Here is a 15,991-nt window from a genome sequence, read left to right as displayed (position 1 = left end):
ATACCTTCCGACCAACAGCTCCCCGTTCCCCTTCCCTCCAGACCCTGGCAACCGCCACAACACTCTCTGCTTCTCTGAGCTAAACCTATTTAGATACTTCATTTAAGTAGAATCGTGGAGCATTTGTCCTTCTGCGATTGGCTTATCCCATTTAGCATAAGGCCTTAACACAAAATGTGTAAGGGAGTGCTTCAGGTTGTGAAACCATCTGCACGAGCATATGGAAGTATAAAGCTCACTGGGAATGCCAGGTACACAGACAAATATGGAACACGATAACCCTGTAATGGTGGTGCATGAATCACTTAATTTTAGTATAAAAGTGAAAAGACTAAAGTGTCAAGAACTAAAGACTAAAACAATTTGTTAATGGATACTTAGAAAAGATGTAAATTGTGACATCAAAAATACAAAGTGTTGAGGGGTTGAACTGTGGAGTTTTGCATGCGATTAAGTTGGGATCAGGGTATGACAGACTGTTACAAAATTGAGATATTTCATGATGTCGCTTTCTGGAGAGCAGATCAAGCTCCTGCTGGAGACAGATTTAAATCTCATCTTCCTGTCACTAAAGCATCTCTTTTTAACTGTACATTCCAAACCCGCAAATGGAAAATATATAGTGAGGGACACAATGTGGATTATTTAATGTGGAATGATTATTTATTTATTTTATTTATTTGACAGAGAGAGACACAGTGAGAGAGGAAACACAAGCAGGGGGAGTGGGAGAGGGAGAAGCAGGCTTCCTGCTGAGCAGGGGGCCCAATGTGGGACTCGATCCCAGGATCCTGGGATCATGACCTGAGCTGAAGGCAGTCGTTTAACAACTGAGCCACCCAGGTGCCCCTAATGTGGAGTAATTATTGACTTGACCACCAAGTCTGAGGCTCCTGTCTTTTTTTTTTTTTATTCTTATGTTAATCCCCATACATTACATCATTAGTTTTAGATGTAGTGTTCCATGATTCATTGTTTGTGCATAACACCCAGTGCTCCATGCAGAATGTGCCCTCCTCAATACCCATCACCAGGCTAACCCATCCTCCCACCCCCCTCCCCTCTAGAACCCTCAGTTTGCTTTTCAGAGTCCATCGTCTCTCATGGTTTGTCTACCCCTCCAATTTCCCCCGCTTCATTCTTCCCCTCCCACTACCTTCTTCTTCTTCTTCTTCTTTTTTCTTAACATATCTTGCATTATTTGTTTCAGAGGTACAGATCTGAGATTCAACAGTCTTGCACAATTCACAGCGCTTACCAGAGCACATACCCTCCCCAGTGTCTATCACCCAGTCATCCCATCCCTCCCACCCCACCCCCCACTCCAGCAACCCTCAGTTTGTTTCCTGAGATTAAGAATTCCTCATATCAGTGAGATCATATGATACATGTCTTTCTCTGTTTGACTTATTTCGCTCAACATAATACCCTCCAGTTCCATCCACGTCGTTGCAAATGGCAAGATCTCATTCCTTTTGATGGCTGCATAATATTCCATCGTATGTATATACCACATCTTCTTTATTCATTCATCTGTCGATGGACATCTTGGCTCTTTCCACAGTTTGGCTATTGTGGACATTGCTGCTATAAACATCGGGGTGCAAGTACCCTTTCGGATCCCTACTTTTGTATCTTTGGGGTAAATACCCAGTAGTGTAATTGCTGGATCATATGGTAGCTCTACTTTCAACTTTTTGAGGAACCTCCATACAGTTTTCCAGAGTGGCTGCACCAGCTTGCATTCCCACCAACAGTGTAGGAGGGTTCCCCTTTCTCCGCATCCCCGCTAACATCTGTCATTTCCTGACTTGTTAATTTTAGCCATTCTGACTGGTGTGAGGTGGTATCTCATTGAGGTTTTGATTTGGATTTCCCTGATGCCGAGCGATGTTGAGCACTTTTTCATGTGTGTGTTGGCCAGTTGGATGTCTTCTTTGGAAAAATGTCTGTTCATGTCTTCTGCCCATTTCTTGATTGGATTCTTTGTTCTTTGGGTGTTGAGTTTGATGAGTTCTTTATACTAGCCCTTTATCTGATATGTCATTTGCAAATATCTTCTCCCATTCTGTCGGTTGTCTTTTGGTTTTGTTGACTGTTTCCTTTGCTTTGCAAAAGCTTTTTATCTTGATGAAGTCCCAATAGTTCATTTTTGCCCTTGCTTCCCTTGCCTTTGGCGATGTTTCTAGAAAGAAGTTGCTTCGGCTGAGGTCAAAGAGGTTGCTGCCTGTGTTCTCCTTTAGGATTCTGATGGACTCCTGTCTCACATTGAGGTCTTTCAACCATTTGGAGTCTATTTTTGTGTGTAGTGTAAGGAAATGGTCCAGTTTCATTCTTCTGCATGTGGCTGTCCAATTTTCCCAACACCATTTGTTGAAGAGACCTGAGGCTCCTGTCTTATATGTCTCTGCCTCTGAGTCCCCCCACGTTTTCCCCAAAGATTTAATTAATTAATTAATTTAGAGTGCGAGCCAGGGGAGGGGCAGAGCAGGAAGGAGAGAGAGAATCTCAAGCAGACTCCCTACTGAGTGCAGAGCCCAACTCTGGGCTCAATCTCACAACCCAGAGATCATGACCTGAGATGAAATCAAGAGTCAGACACTTAACTGACTGAGCCACCCAGGAGCCCCTCTGAGTCCCCTTTTTTGTTCAGGACATAATTTTACCTGGCTTCAGGTGTGGCTGGTTCCAGGGTTCATATGACAGAGGCCCTATACTCTCTTTGCTTTTTTTTTTTTTTTGGTCGTGTGGTTGCTGATTTTACTCAGCCTGGCTTTTGTTCTCAGATTCACAAAGGTCGGAGCTGTGATGTCCACTCTGCACATGAGGACGCTGAAGCCTACAGAGATCAGGTCATTTCCCGGCAGAAACGGGTCTGTGCACTTCTCCACCGCCCCCACGGCGCCCCCTGGCGCCCCCAGGCGGCGGCGCATCTCTCTCAACGTTCCTTGCCCCGTCAGGGCGCCCTCTGCAGCTCACCCAGAGAGTTACGCGGATCCCTGCACCAGCCGCGTCCTCCCTCCATTCCTCTATTTCAACCCATCCTCTTCCACACCCGCTGCGCCCCGACACCCAGTTCCCACCCTGCTACTCCGAAGCCAATCTCTCTGACAGTCTCGCTGCACAGGAATGATAAAAGGCAAAGAATTATTACTATTATCACTGTTGTTATTACCCACGTTATTGTTAATGTTGTTATTTTCCCATTCCACTCCTTTCTTCTCTGGGAACTGATGGTGGGGGGGGGGGGTTCTGCCTCCTATCCTCTCTATCTGGTTCTCATGGCGCCCCCATGAGGATGTAGACCAAGATCAGGGTTGCTGCGATTGACAACTTCGTGGCTCTCCCTGGTGGTATGATGCGCTTGGGGTGATAGGTTTGCCCACACAGGACCCCAGGGACCAGGCTGGGGGTCGTCAGGGTTCCGCCTGGTTTACAGTTCCACAAAGATCCCAGGCTAGCATTCCCTGTGGTCTCCAGGCCTGGTGAGCAGGAAGGAGTGGATGTTTCCTAGTGTCTATTCTGGCTGCCCCAACAGAACCTTGCCCTGGGAGGGGCTGTGACATTCTGCTGTTTTGATAAAAAGGTACGAAGCTGGGCTCTAGAAAAAGATTAAGGGCTCCTTGGGACTGCTCCTCAGGCTGCCACCTGCCCCCAGGTGAGCTCTGGGGTTGGCTTAAGGGAATGAGAGTGAGTCTCTGGAGCCCGAAGTATGTTCCAAGCCTGCAGTTGTCTCCTGAGAGTAGGGCCCTCCTGAGGGTCTCACTGCATTAAATGCTCAGATTCTTGCTGTGGGCGCTGAATGAAACCAGTTCTGCCATACTGGTCCCGATTGATTGGACCAAGCATCACTGGCCATGTACAGTCTGGATACAAGGGAGGGACATTCTTCTGCAGTGACTTGGCATATAGCTCTGTTGGATAGGGATGCTTCATGTTGAGTGATGTCAAATAGATTCAATCAGATGGTCCTGTACCAGAGGTTGCTGGCCTCCTCCCATTAACCAACTCCCTTTTACCTTAATAAGGGGGGGAAAAGGTAATAAGGATACAAACCCTTAATTAATGAGATTTATAGGGTAATTTAAGTACCTGCGAAGATTTTTGTTGTTAGGTCATACAATTGAAGTTTTTTTTTTTAATCTATAAATGCAGTTTAAAATGTTTCCCCCCCCAAAAGTTTAGTAAAACGTAATAAAAAGATGTTTAAGTATGCCCATAGGAATTAACATGTCCTGAAATGGTTTGTGTGGGGAGCATTGATGGCAGTTATTTACATATATTACCTTATTGAAAGCTCACAGCAGCCCTATGGAGAGGAAACGTTTCATATCCTCACATTACAGGTGGAGACACCGAGGTGTAGTTAGGGGCCATCCATATGTACGACTACTTGTAACACTATTGCAAGTTCAAGGTACTTAAGACAACCCTTAGTTTCCATCATTCACTGGAAGGACTCATATAACGCATTAGAAGCTATTATCCTTGTGGTTAGGGCTCGTTACAGCTTGAGGATACGGATTAATGTCAGTGAAGTGGGGAAAGGGCCTGGGCAGGGTCCAGGGGCTCCCCCATGTCTCTCCAGCAGAGTCATGAGTCATGGACAGCATTAGCTCCTCCCATACATTGGTGTATGACAGTCTGCTGACCAGGGAAGCTCACCTGAGACTTGACATCAGAGTTTTTATTGGGGTTCTTTCACATAGTTATGATCACTGCTCACATAGCTGACCTCAGTCTCCACCTTCTCCAGGGGCAGAGCTGATTCCATGTGACCGAAAGCCTTCATCATAATTCCCACTGTGGAACATCTAGTGTTTTCCAAGTCCCCCCCACCCCCCCAAGGTAAATACAGACACTCTTATCAGGCAGGGCATTCTAAGGACTTAGACATTCCTTCTAGGAGTCAAGGACAAAGTCAGATCTGTCTTTGGTTAAGGTTAAATTCTTTACTACAAAAGTCCATTTCTCGGACCCATCTAGGTCCACAAATGGTACTGACGATTTTTCATACTGTTGTATGAAAAAGAGGAAACACTGAAAGAATCTAAATGCTCCCAAATGGGGTATGAGTTGAACAAAAGAATCCATGGCCAACACAGTGGAATAGTATGCAGCCATGAACAAAGACCAATGAAGATACAGGAGGAAGGGCTTCCGATGAGCTGCAGGCAGAAAAACAACTCTGTGTGTTTTCTGGGGGCACCACTTATACTCAAATACTGAGGAGGACCAATTTAACAATTTCAGTGGTATGTAATGTATTATTTTCCTATTAAAATAAATACAGATGTGCTTTGCAGTAGGCTGCAAATATTCATATGGATTTTCAGAATACAGTAGGAGACTTCAGAGATATTGAATGAATCACTAGACACACTGGAGTGTATATTCACCCTTCTCTGACTAAACTTGGGTTTAACATTAGAGAAGCCCAAATAAGGATGTTGAACGGTATGATACCACCTTGGTAAAAATATGCATGTGTGCATGAGTATGTTTGACATATCAAAACTGAAAAGTTCCAGAGAAAAACACTGGATATATCTTCAGGTGGTCTAACTATTACAGGTGACTTTCCAATAGTATTAATCAAATTCTGATAAATAATTGTGTATTTTATTTATGAAATATTTTATTGATTTATAAATGCAAAATGTATGAATGTATAAATATTTATGTGTATATTTCAATAATTATTGTAAAATATTAATATTGTTACATATATATTTTGGTAAGTATTCATAAAAATTGAAAACAATTTAATTACTAAAACAGTATTAATTCTATTTTTCCTTCTTTTTTTTTTTTAAGATTTTATTTATTTGACAGAGCACAAGCAGAGGGAGAGAGAGGGAGAAGCAGGTTCCCTACTGAGCAAGGAGCCCGATATGGGACTCGATCCCAGGACCCTGGGATCATGACCTGGGCCGAAGGCAGCCGCTTAACCGACTGAGCCACCCAGGCGTCCCTCTATTTTTCCTTCTTAAGAATTTTCCAAAAATTCCTATAGCCAATGCATTGCTTTTGCAATTAAAGTAGTATTCGTTGTCATGAAAATGAAAGACGAACATACTTCCGAGTCCAGCTTGAAAGATTTGTCGAATGACCCTTTCTGGGATGCCGCCCCCTCTCCCCTGCCTTCTCAGTCCCTCATCCAGCCCACCTGGGTCTCTGTGTCTCCATGTCTCTCTTTCTCTCCGTGGGGTCCCCAGAAGCAGATACATCACACCTGCTCAACGCCGCGTCCCCCATGAGCAGGCTCTGCTCTGCTCCAGCAGCACTTCTATTACTGAGCCTAAAGGTCCAACACCAAGACAATGGGTTTTATACATTTTGGCTCAGGCACACAATAGCATGCCCCACAGCCACTCCAAATGGCCAGGTGGTGGAAGATTTGCTGATCCGGGGAGAGACTTAGAATAAGCTATCAGTGTTCAGGGAGGGGGAAACTGCCCCGCGACAAATGAGATAATATAATTTAAAATTTGAGATCTGCAGGGAGTAGGAAAAGCAAAAATGAACAACTGTCCCACATTTTTAAAAAGTCTGATGTCCGGGGTGCCTGGGTGGCTCAGTCGTTAAGCGTCTGCCTTCGGCTCAGGTCATGATCCCAGGGTCCTGGGATCGAGCCCCACATTGGGCTCCCTGCTCTGCGGGAAGCCTGCTTCTCCCTCTCCCACTCTCCCTGCTTGTGCTCCCTCTCTCGCTGTGTCTCTCTTTGTCAAAGAAATAAATAAAATCTTAAAAAAAAAAGTCTGATGTCCTGTATTTATTGTGCTTTTCAGTATTTTCCAGTTTTCCTAAAAGTGAGCATAAGATTTTTTTTTTGTAACCAGGGCAGAACAGTATAATAATATTTTAAAAGAATGAGGTGAAAAAATGATAAGCTAAAGGCACCTTAAAGTCATAAAGATAACAACAACTCCCCAAGCATCTCCTCCCCAGCTCTGCCTGTGCTGGGGTTCAGAGTCCACCCTGGGGCGCAGGAGGGGGAGGGGGACCAGCAGCTCAGACAGAGCCAGAGACGCAGGTCTGTGAAGAGGCAGAGGAAGCTGCCCGGTCCCCGGACAGATGCCTATCCCTGGAGGACCTGCGCAACCCATGGAACTTTCCAGACCCAGGTGCAGACTCTGGAGGGAGCTGGTTCTCCTGGGTAAGAGAGCTGAACCCACAGGACAGGGGAGCAGTAGAGGAAAGGGGGGCAGGACTGGCACCAGGACTTTCGTGAGCTCACATACCTGGGCATACCTCGCCCATAGACACACTCTCTCTCTCTTACGCACATACACACACACACAGAGTGTTCATCCCCATCCATCCCCAGGAATGATAAACTTGGACCCCCTCCCACACTTGCCAGAAATCACCTCCTCTGGGTGCCTCCTCTGCCCTGATCCCCTCCCCTCCCAACCCCTCATCCCTCCAGGACCCTCTGAACCCCCCTGACGGGGACAACTATCATGTCTCACTGGCCACGCTGTGTCCTGTCCTCAAACATCACCAGTGTCTACACCTGGAGGCCTAGAGCGGGGGGTCTCAGGTGTCTTTGCCTCCTCCATGGAGCCAAGGCTTAGGGTCCACAGACAGTGGATCTCCGTGTCTTAGGTGATGACAGATCCTCACCCACATTCACATGCACTCCACAGAATTTAGATGCTTTCAAAGACATGTGTAGACAGTCTTAGGGGATTTATCCACCCAGATATCAACTGAGTTCTCCCGCTGGGTTCTGCCCCATGCTCAGGGACGCTGTGATGTGGTGTCCAGTGTGAGATGCAGATCTATCTCCAGACTCTGATGACCCAGATGGGGATGAGATGAGGGGACCTAGGAGACTGGGGGAGCCCCAAGGGGCCGTCTGACCCAGATTGGGGAGGAGAGGACATCAAAGCTGAGAACTGAAGGCTGAGGAGAAGTGAATTGACAGGGCGGTGGGGGGAGGCAGGGGATGGGGAGGAGGGAAGAGGGATCTGTGTGCCAGAAACAGGGAACAACATGTGTGAAAGCCTGAAGTCAGGAGAGAGTGTGGTGTATCAAGAGAGCTGTCTGTCTGGGGCACACAGTGTAGATACTGTCTTCTGATAAATGAATGCACAAATGCATGCATGAATGGATGACTGAGTGGAGGGTTCATGGTGTAATGGGGTGGGGTGTGTATGATCCAAAAGGAGGCTAGATGAGTCATAAAAACCAGCTGTTCCTAAGAGTGTCTCATAAGCCATGTTGAGTTTGAACTTTATCCGTAGAGTGCTGGGGAGCCATGGAAGGTACCTAAGAGAACAGGATCACAACTGGGGCTTTATAAGGATCCACATAACTGTTCTATGAGGTTGGGTTGGAGACTGAGTGTCCAAGGAGGAAGCCAGGCTGGAAGGAGATGAGGAAGGAATGAGCCAGGACAGGGGCTGAGGGGGTAGGGAGGAGAAGACAGGCTGGGGAGCTAGCAACCAATGGCATGCTCACCAGTGTCCCTGGAGATCATTTCCTGGACAGTGTAAATCAATCTCTCTTCTCTCTCTCTCTCATGTATGTGTGTTCTATTTGTCTTCTTCAGCTGGTCTACTGGCCTGTGGGATCCGCCAAGCCTCTGGCCAAATCTACATCAGCCCAGACTCACTCACAGCGTTCAAGGGATTTCGGACCATCCTGATCCTTGAAAATGCCACCAAAGATGCTCAGGAATATAGCTGGCACCGCGGTGCAAATGACACTGTGGATAATATGATTGTCAGCTACAAACCTCCCTCCAATTCCTGGCAGACGGGGCCCATGTCCAGTGGTCGGGAGAACGTGACCAAGATAGGTGACCTGGTGATCAGGAGATGTGCATTAAATGACACAGGGAATTATACCGTGAGGGTGGACACTGGCAATGGGACCCAGACAGCAACTGGCTGGCTCGACATTCAAGGTGAGTTGGCAGGTTGCCCATTTCCAGACCTGGGGGCTTTGGGAGTGAGGTCCCTGGGAGATCATACTGTCCAAGTCTCCTCCACCCCCAGGTGACTGTGGGAACCTCGGCAGATGGTAGTCTAGCTTCTCCCGCAGAGATGGGTCACTCGTTCCCTTCAAGGCCTCCAGTTTCACCATCAGGGTATCAGTTATGTTCTGCTGCATAACAAAGATCCACAAACAGCCACAAACAGCAGTTTCAAACAGCACCCATTTATTAGCACACATTCCTGTGGGTCAGAAGTCTGGGCGAGTGCTGTGCTCTGAGACTCACAAGGTGCTGAGTTGGGGCTGTGGTCTCATGTGTGGCTCTGTCCGTGGGTATTTCACATCATGACTTTGCTTCTTCAAGGTCAGCTGAATTCTTTCTCTCTAGTCTGCTAAGAAGGAGTCTTATATGACATAAGGGTAACGATTGGAATGACAATCCATCACTTTTGCCGTATTGTATAGGTTAGAAGAAAGTCATGGGCTTCACCCACATTTGAGGAGTGGGGATTATACAGGCTGGAGATCATGGGGCCATCTTGGAATTCTGTCTACTACAGACAGCTCCTGGGGGCTCTACAGGGCTAGCGGGGAGAGTGTGTATTTGGAGACAGGAAGCCCTGTGTTTACCTCTGACTATGTATATGTTCCATGGCCCTGAGCCTTCATCTTCCCTCTGTGGTGTTCTGTTTCCTCATCTGTAGAATGGGGATAGTATCTACCACTGTCTGTTGTAAGGTTGGAGGGAGTATCTGTCAAGTGAATGGAACTCAGATAATGGGAGCAATTATTTTTTTTTAAAGATTTTTATTTATTTATTGAGAGAGATAGTGATAGAGAGCATGAGAGGGGGAGAGTCAGAGGGAGAGGCAGACTCCCCGCCGAGCAGGGAGCCCGATGCGGGACTCGATCCCGGGACTCCAGAATCATGACCTGAGCCAAAGGCAGTCGCTTAAACAACTGAGCCACCCAGGTGCCCCAATGGGAGCAATTATTAATAGAGAGTCCAAATGCCACCTGTCACTCAATTCTACCCATGGCTCCTCAGTTGGGGGTGTTCTGGTTTTAGGTTCTGCATTCAGAAACAACCATTAGTCCACATGCCTATCCCAAGAGCTCACCATTATTGCAGTGGATGCCACAATGACGACTCCACACATAGGATGGTGGGCTCAGGCTAGTTCCCACACCTCAACCACTCATGCCCATTCCCTACTTCTCTGTCCCTCACAGCTCTAGGGCTGCTCCCCTTCCAAGACCCCAGACCCCATACAACCCTTGCCTTCTCACCAACCTACACTGAAAGCCCCTTTGGAGAGGAGCAGAGCTTGGGGAGGCAGACCCCACCCCTAATGTCTTCTTCCTGCTTCCCCCAGAGGCGGAAGGCAAGCCAGGCATCTGGGCCAACGCCAGCTCTCTGGTAGAGGACATGGATGCTGTGGCTGCCATTTGCCACACCAATGCCACCACGGTCAAGTGGTATGTGGATTACACACTGGTGTCCAGCAATGACCGGATGACAATCTCCCCGGACCTCAAGACCCTCATCATCCACAGGGTCAGCCGCTATGACAGAGCACTTCACTGCGAGATAGAAAGCATCCCAGAGATTTTTCAGAGAAGTGAAATTATCTCTCTGACTGTGGCCTGTGAGTGTTCTGGAGCCATGGGAGTAATGCTGGGGGTGGGCTCAGGGCCTTCCAAGGATGTAGCAATAAGACAGGCAGAACTGGAGAGAGGAAACACCATGAGCCAGCCCACAGCCAGCTGGATCTGGGTTTGAATCTTAGCTCTCTGGACTTAAAATCACCCTCACTGCACAGAACGATCTGCTATTTAAAACAGAGATCCTGATTCTTACTCTTCAGATTAGAAATAGTGCGAAATTGTTCAGATCTGGCTTTTGTAAAGACGGGGCTGCTTACAACTAATAGTTTCTTAAAAATGACATTCAACTTATTAAATATTCAAATCCCATGTTCCCTTGAGCCTTCAAATACATTGATCTTTTTATTCTGGTTTTCTAAATTTAGTAAAATCACCTTCACTTTTCTTCTTACTCAGATTGAACTGACTATACTCCCTTAAACAGACAGTTTGATTTTATTTTATTTTATCTATTTATTTTTTTAAAGATTTTATTTGTTTATTTGACAGAGACATAGCAAGAGAGGGAACACAAGCAGGGGGAGTGGGAGAGGGAGAAGCAGGCTTCCCGCCGAGCAGGGAGCCTGATGCGGGGCTCGATCTCAGGACCCTGGGATCATGACCTGAGCCGAAGGCAGCCGCTTAATGACTGAGCCACCCAGGCGCCCCAGACAGTTTGATTTTAAAGCGAAATGACACATTTCATGCATTCTCTTTTCTCCACGGTCCTTCGGCCTCCCCCCAAGGCAAGTACACAATCCAGCCAGACCTCCCCAGAAATCTCAAACAGGTCTTGTAAATCGAAGACTCTGACTTATAAATACAATGAACCTTGGATCTTTTCAATGTTCTGGGACTTCTCACATTGACCAAACTCTTTCACATCTTTCAACTGTGAAAAAGCACAAGTCTTGAATGGTTTTCACATCTAAATCTAGAACCACACAAAGTCTGTCAGGTTTCCCAACAAACACGCTCTGGCAATCATACAGAAAAAGTGGTCACAGAGCAGGCAGTTTCTGACCTCCATACACAGCTTACTGGCTGGAGGTTTGCAACCAAGAGCCAGGACCCAGGGCCTGCCTCTGCAAGGAGATTCCTCCCAGGCCATAGGGGGAATTCACTTAGTCCCTTTGTGGGTCAGTAGGGAACTATGAAATCCCTAATCCTCTCTTTGGGACCCCACTTCCCTCATCTATAAAATCGATCACATGGGTTGTTATGGGGATTAAGCAAATGTGTGAACCTATAAAGTGTTTAGAACAGAGCCCAACATGCAGGGAGCCTGATGTATTGCTTCTATTCCTATTTTATTGTGACATGAAGGGCAGTCATGGGGCTGACTCATAGCAGGTGCTTGATAATGGAAAATGTTACAATTATAGTCATGTTGTTGGCAGAGCTGCCTTGCAAGTGTTGGGTCTAGGGGATGCTTGGGGTGCAAAGTGGGGGCACCTGGTTGGGGAGGACTATGTGTGGATTGACAGAAGGAGACAGGACACCAAGGGGTCAGAAACATAGCTCCGGGTCTCCTGCCCTGTCTCTGCAGATGGGCCAGACAACGTGCAGCTGAGTTCCAGTCCCATTATCTCCAAAGGCGTCCTGTCTGCTAAGATCGGCTCCCAGGTAATGATGGAGTGTAGCGCCACTTCCAAACCCAGTCCCAAGTACCAGTGGATCCACAGTGGCTCCCTCCTGAGCTTCTCAGAGGCAAACATCACTCTCCCAAGTCTGGCCTGGGAGCAGATGGGCAGATACAGATGCATCGTGGGGAACCCTGTGACCCAGCTGACCATGTACAGGGAATTCCAGATCCAGCCACTCCGTGAGTACAGCCCCCCACCTCCAGGGCTCACGATCCCCAAATCTTCCCATCTCCATGCTTTTGCCTAGGCAGTACCCATCATCACGAATGCCATCTCTACCTTGCAATGCCATGCTCACGATGGTTGAGTAAAATCCACACCACCCGCCCCTGTCCTCTGAGGTCCAAGTCCAAAGCTGCCTCCTCTATGAAGCCCTCAGCGATCTCAGATCAGAGCAAGGGTGAATCCCAGGGAAATTTGGTCAGCCAAGATTAACTGAGCACTTACTGTGTACCGGCTGCCTTTCTAATCTGTGTGACCCTCACAGTCTCCCTGCAGAGGAAGTGACTGTTGTGAACACCACCTCCATTTACAGATAAGAAAACCGAGCTGTGGGAGGTTGAGTGCTTTTTTCAAGGTTCCATTTCCAATAAACAGAGGAGGCAGGGTTTAAACTCTGGTAGTCCGACTGCACAGCCTACATCCTCAGCTGTTTTGCTCAGTGGCCTCGAGACGAGAGAGTGGAAAGGCCAGAGGGGAAGGTGGTGTGGAGAAAGCAGGGATCTGTTGTGGATGTGATGTTTGGAACCTGGCTTGAGAATGCATCTGTAAACGGGAAGAGCGCCTCTCTGAGCCTCAGTTTCCCTATGTGACAGGGCTTCTGGCAGAATTAAATCAGACAGTGCATGAGAAGCCATCAGCGTGGCTTGTCCCAGATTCACTCTGATCACTCCTCACTATTTACTAAGCACCTGCTAGGGCACTAGACAGAACTGACCAACTGTGAATGATTATGCACTGACTGATTCACACCTTTCTAACTCCACTGGGCTGTGAGCTTCAGGAGGACAGAGGCTGGGAGAGCTGTTTGCTCACTACTTGTCCCTAGTGCCTAACATGGTGCCTGGCACATAGCTGGTGCTTAGTGAATACCTGTGCAATGATTAATGACCCTGTGTAACCAACATCCCCGACCCTGTCACTCTCTACCCCCTCGAGTGGCTTTATTCTTTTTTCAGAGCACTTCCTGCTGCCTGCAATGATATGAGACATTTCTTTGCTTACTTGTCAACTGTCCACTTCCCAGCTGGAATGTCAGCCCCATGAGGGCAAGAAGTTTGTTTTGTTCACCGTTGAATTCCTAGCACTAAAAAAAAAAAAAAAAAAAAAGAATTCCTAGCACTTGGAACATAGCAGATGCTGATAAATCTCTGAAGAATAGATGTGTGGGTGAGTGAAGGATTGAGTGATGGTGCCCCTGACCCCCTTGTATCCTCTCCTTCAGAGCACATTCCTGTTGTGAACAGCGGTTTCTACATCTCAGGAGCCAAAGTGGTGTGGCTCATCGTGTTCATAGTCCTGGGCAGCATCTACCTCTGTGGAATCCTGATCTACGCCTTGATCAGCCATTTCTCCACCAGGTGCCTGTTGCCCAGGGTCGAGGGTGGGGTACTGGAACCAGTGCCAGTCTCAAGAACACTTCCTTAAGAGGGAAAGGCAAAGCCGGGAGGGGAATGGACAAGCTAGGAATGGGATGTCAGGAATCATCTGGGGCAGACAGATAGGTCTCGGACCAGAAGCCAATGGCAAAGAGGGAGAGTGTAGAGGCAGTCATACCCCTAAATAGAAATGGGGTTTCACTCAGCAACTTCTTTTCATCCCAGTTTCTTCGTGTTTATGATGTTGATATGGAGGTCCACCTAGAGGAGCAGCCATGAGCAGGGTGGGTGCCAAGCATCCAGCATATGTCTGGGACATGGTAGTCACTAGTTACCAAGTGAAGTTGGGGAAACAGGTAGTACAGTCAACTGCAGGGGAAGAGATGGGTCAGAGGGAAGATTCTAATCTGGGTTTCAATCTCAGCTCTGCCTCTGGCTGTCTGGGTGGCCTTAAGTAGATCACAATCCCCTCAGGTCCTCTTCACCCACATAGAGGATGTGAAGGGTAATATCTGCCCTGAAGGGAGATATGGGGGCTAGACACAATTCTTGGAAGATGAAGCAATTAGCAGCATTCTCGGTACTTCTCGGAATTTCTCAAGCTTAGCACTATCAATATTTGGGGCCAGATAATTATTTCAGGGGTGGAGGGGTAAGGCTATCCTGCACACTATAGCAGCATCCCTGGCCTCTACCCACTTGATACCTGTAGCAATAACCTCCATCACTCTAAGTTTAGACCACCAAAAGCGACTCTAGGCGTTAGAAAGGTCCCAAGGGCAAAATTGTGTTGGTTGAGAACCATTGCAGTAGCTGTTAAAGAAAGCAGTGATGATGGAGATGATGGTGATGCTGGTGCTGATGATGTTGGTGATGCTAAAGTAGTGGTGGTGGTGGCAGTGATGGTGGTGATGGTGATGGTGGTGATGGTGGTGGTGGTGGTGGTGGTGGTGATGGCGGTGGTGGTGATGGTGGTGATGGTGATGGTGGTGATGGTGGTGGTGGTGGTGATGGTGGTGGTTGTGGTGGTGATGGTGGTGGTGGCAGTTGATCGTGGTGACGATGGTGAAGATTTTAGAAGACACATTCTTTTTTCAAATCATTTTAGTATTTTGATGTGGAGCCTACCTGTGATCATTGCACGGTCTATCAAGAAGCTTACAGTATTGACCATCAGTGTGACAGCCCATTTGTGCTTTAGTTTGCCATGCGTAAAATGGGAGTAATACTGGTATTGACCTCACAGGGATATCTGCTATGGGGATAAAGTAAGGTATCACTGACAAATAGCTTGGAACAAAGCTTGGCACATAGTAAGCACTCAATAAAATCTTAAGTATTATTATGGATAGCATCATCATTCAATGTACTTTTCCAAACTAGTCATGATAAACTCTAGGGAGTTTAAGAGTGGTTCCAGGATATCTAGGTTATTTTTTCTTCTACAGCCTGAAAGAAGCTATCTAGCCAGGCATAAACCCCTCCTCACAACCAGGAGTGAACCGAACATCTCCACTGCCCCATTCTCCTGAGAGGTGCCACATTCTCCTTGGTCTCAGCTCTCCAGTCTGGCATGCATGAGAGCAGGGGGCTGGGAGTCAGAGAGGCCAGGTTCAGAATTAGCCTCTGTCATTTTCTAGCTGTGTGACTTTAGGCAATATCTTCACCTCTCTGAACTCCTGCTTCTTCATTCACAAAACAGGGTTAAAGTTTCTACTTTATGTGACTGTTGAGAGGGTTCAATATAATTTCTATAAATCATTTACTCTAGTGTCTGGCATATAATAGGTGTGAAATAACTTACTATTATTATCACTAGTAATTAGGCCAAGTAGTGCCAGCTTCTTCCCCAGGTACACCCAGCCTCTTTTCCCTCCCCATGCTGCCCCATGGCACCTTCCTCCAATGACCTTAAGACATCAGAAATGCTAAAACATATGGGGAATGTGGAGGACTCTCAGTGTAGAGATTAAGCTCCCAGATTCATCCCCTGCTACTCCTGAGGTCCTTCACAAGGAGGGCTTGGAAAGAAGAAGCTGACCCCTCATCTCCCCAGGATTATCCTGCATTCTCTGTTTCCTAAGGACCTGAAATGTGACATCTTCCCTGACTTCTCCCCATAGGCAGCCCCGGTTACACGAGTGTCCACCTTAG

The 15,991-nt window shown here is 47.3% G+C and overlaps 1 protein-coding gene across 1 annotated transcript; it reads left to right on the top strand.

The window, feature by feature from the left end:
* Positions 1–7,107: 7,107 nt before the first annotated feature.
* On the top strand, positions 7,108–15,991 carry CEACAM18 (CEA cell adhesion molecule 18). The gene is made up of 6 exons (XM_034986501.1): positions 7,108–7,159; positions 8,561–8,917; positions 10,323–10,595; positions 12,143–12,418; positions 13,684–13,819; positions 15,961–15,991. Exons 1-6 carry the CDS (start codon positions 7,108–7,110, stop codon positions 15,989–15,991), a joined length of 1,125 nt encoding a protein of 374 aa, XP_034842392.1.

This window comes from Mirounga leonina, unplaced genomic scaffold, assembly GCF_011800145.1.
Source record: "Mirounga leonina isolate KUSES-001 unplaced genomic scaffold, KU_Mleo_1.0 Mir_376, whole genome shotgun sequence".
Classification (NCBI taxonomy): Eukaryota; Metazoa; Chordata; class Mammalia; order Carnivora; family Phocidae; genus Mirounga; species Mirounga leonina.
This window is presented reverse-complemented; position numbering and strand designations above follow the sequence as displayed.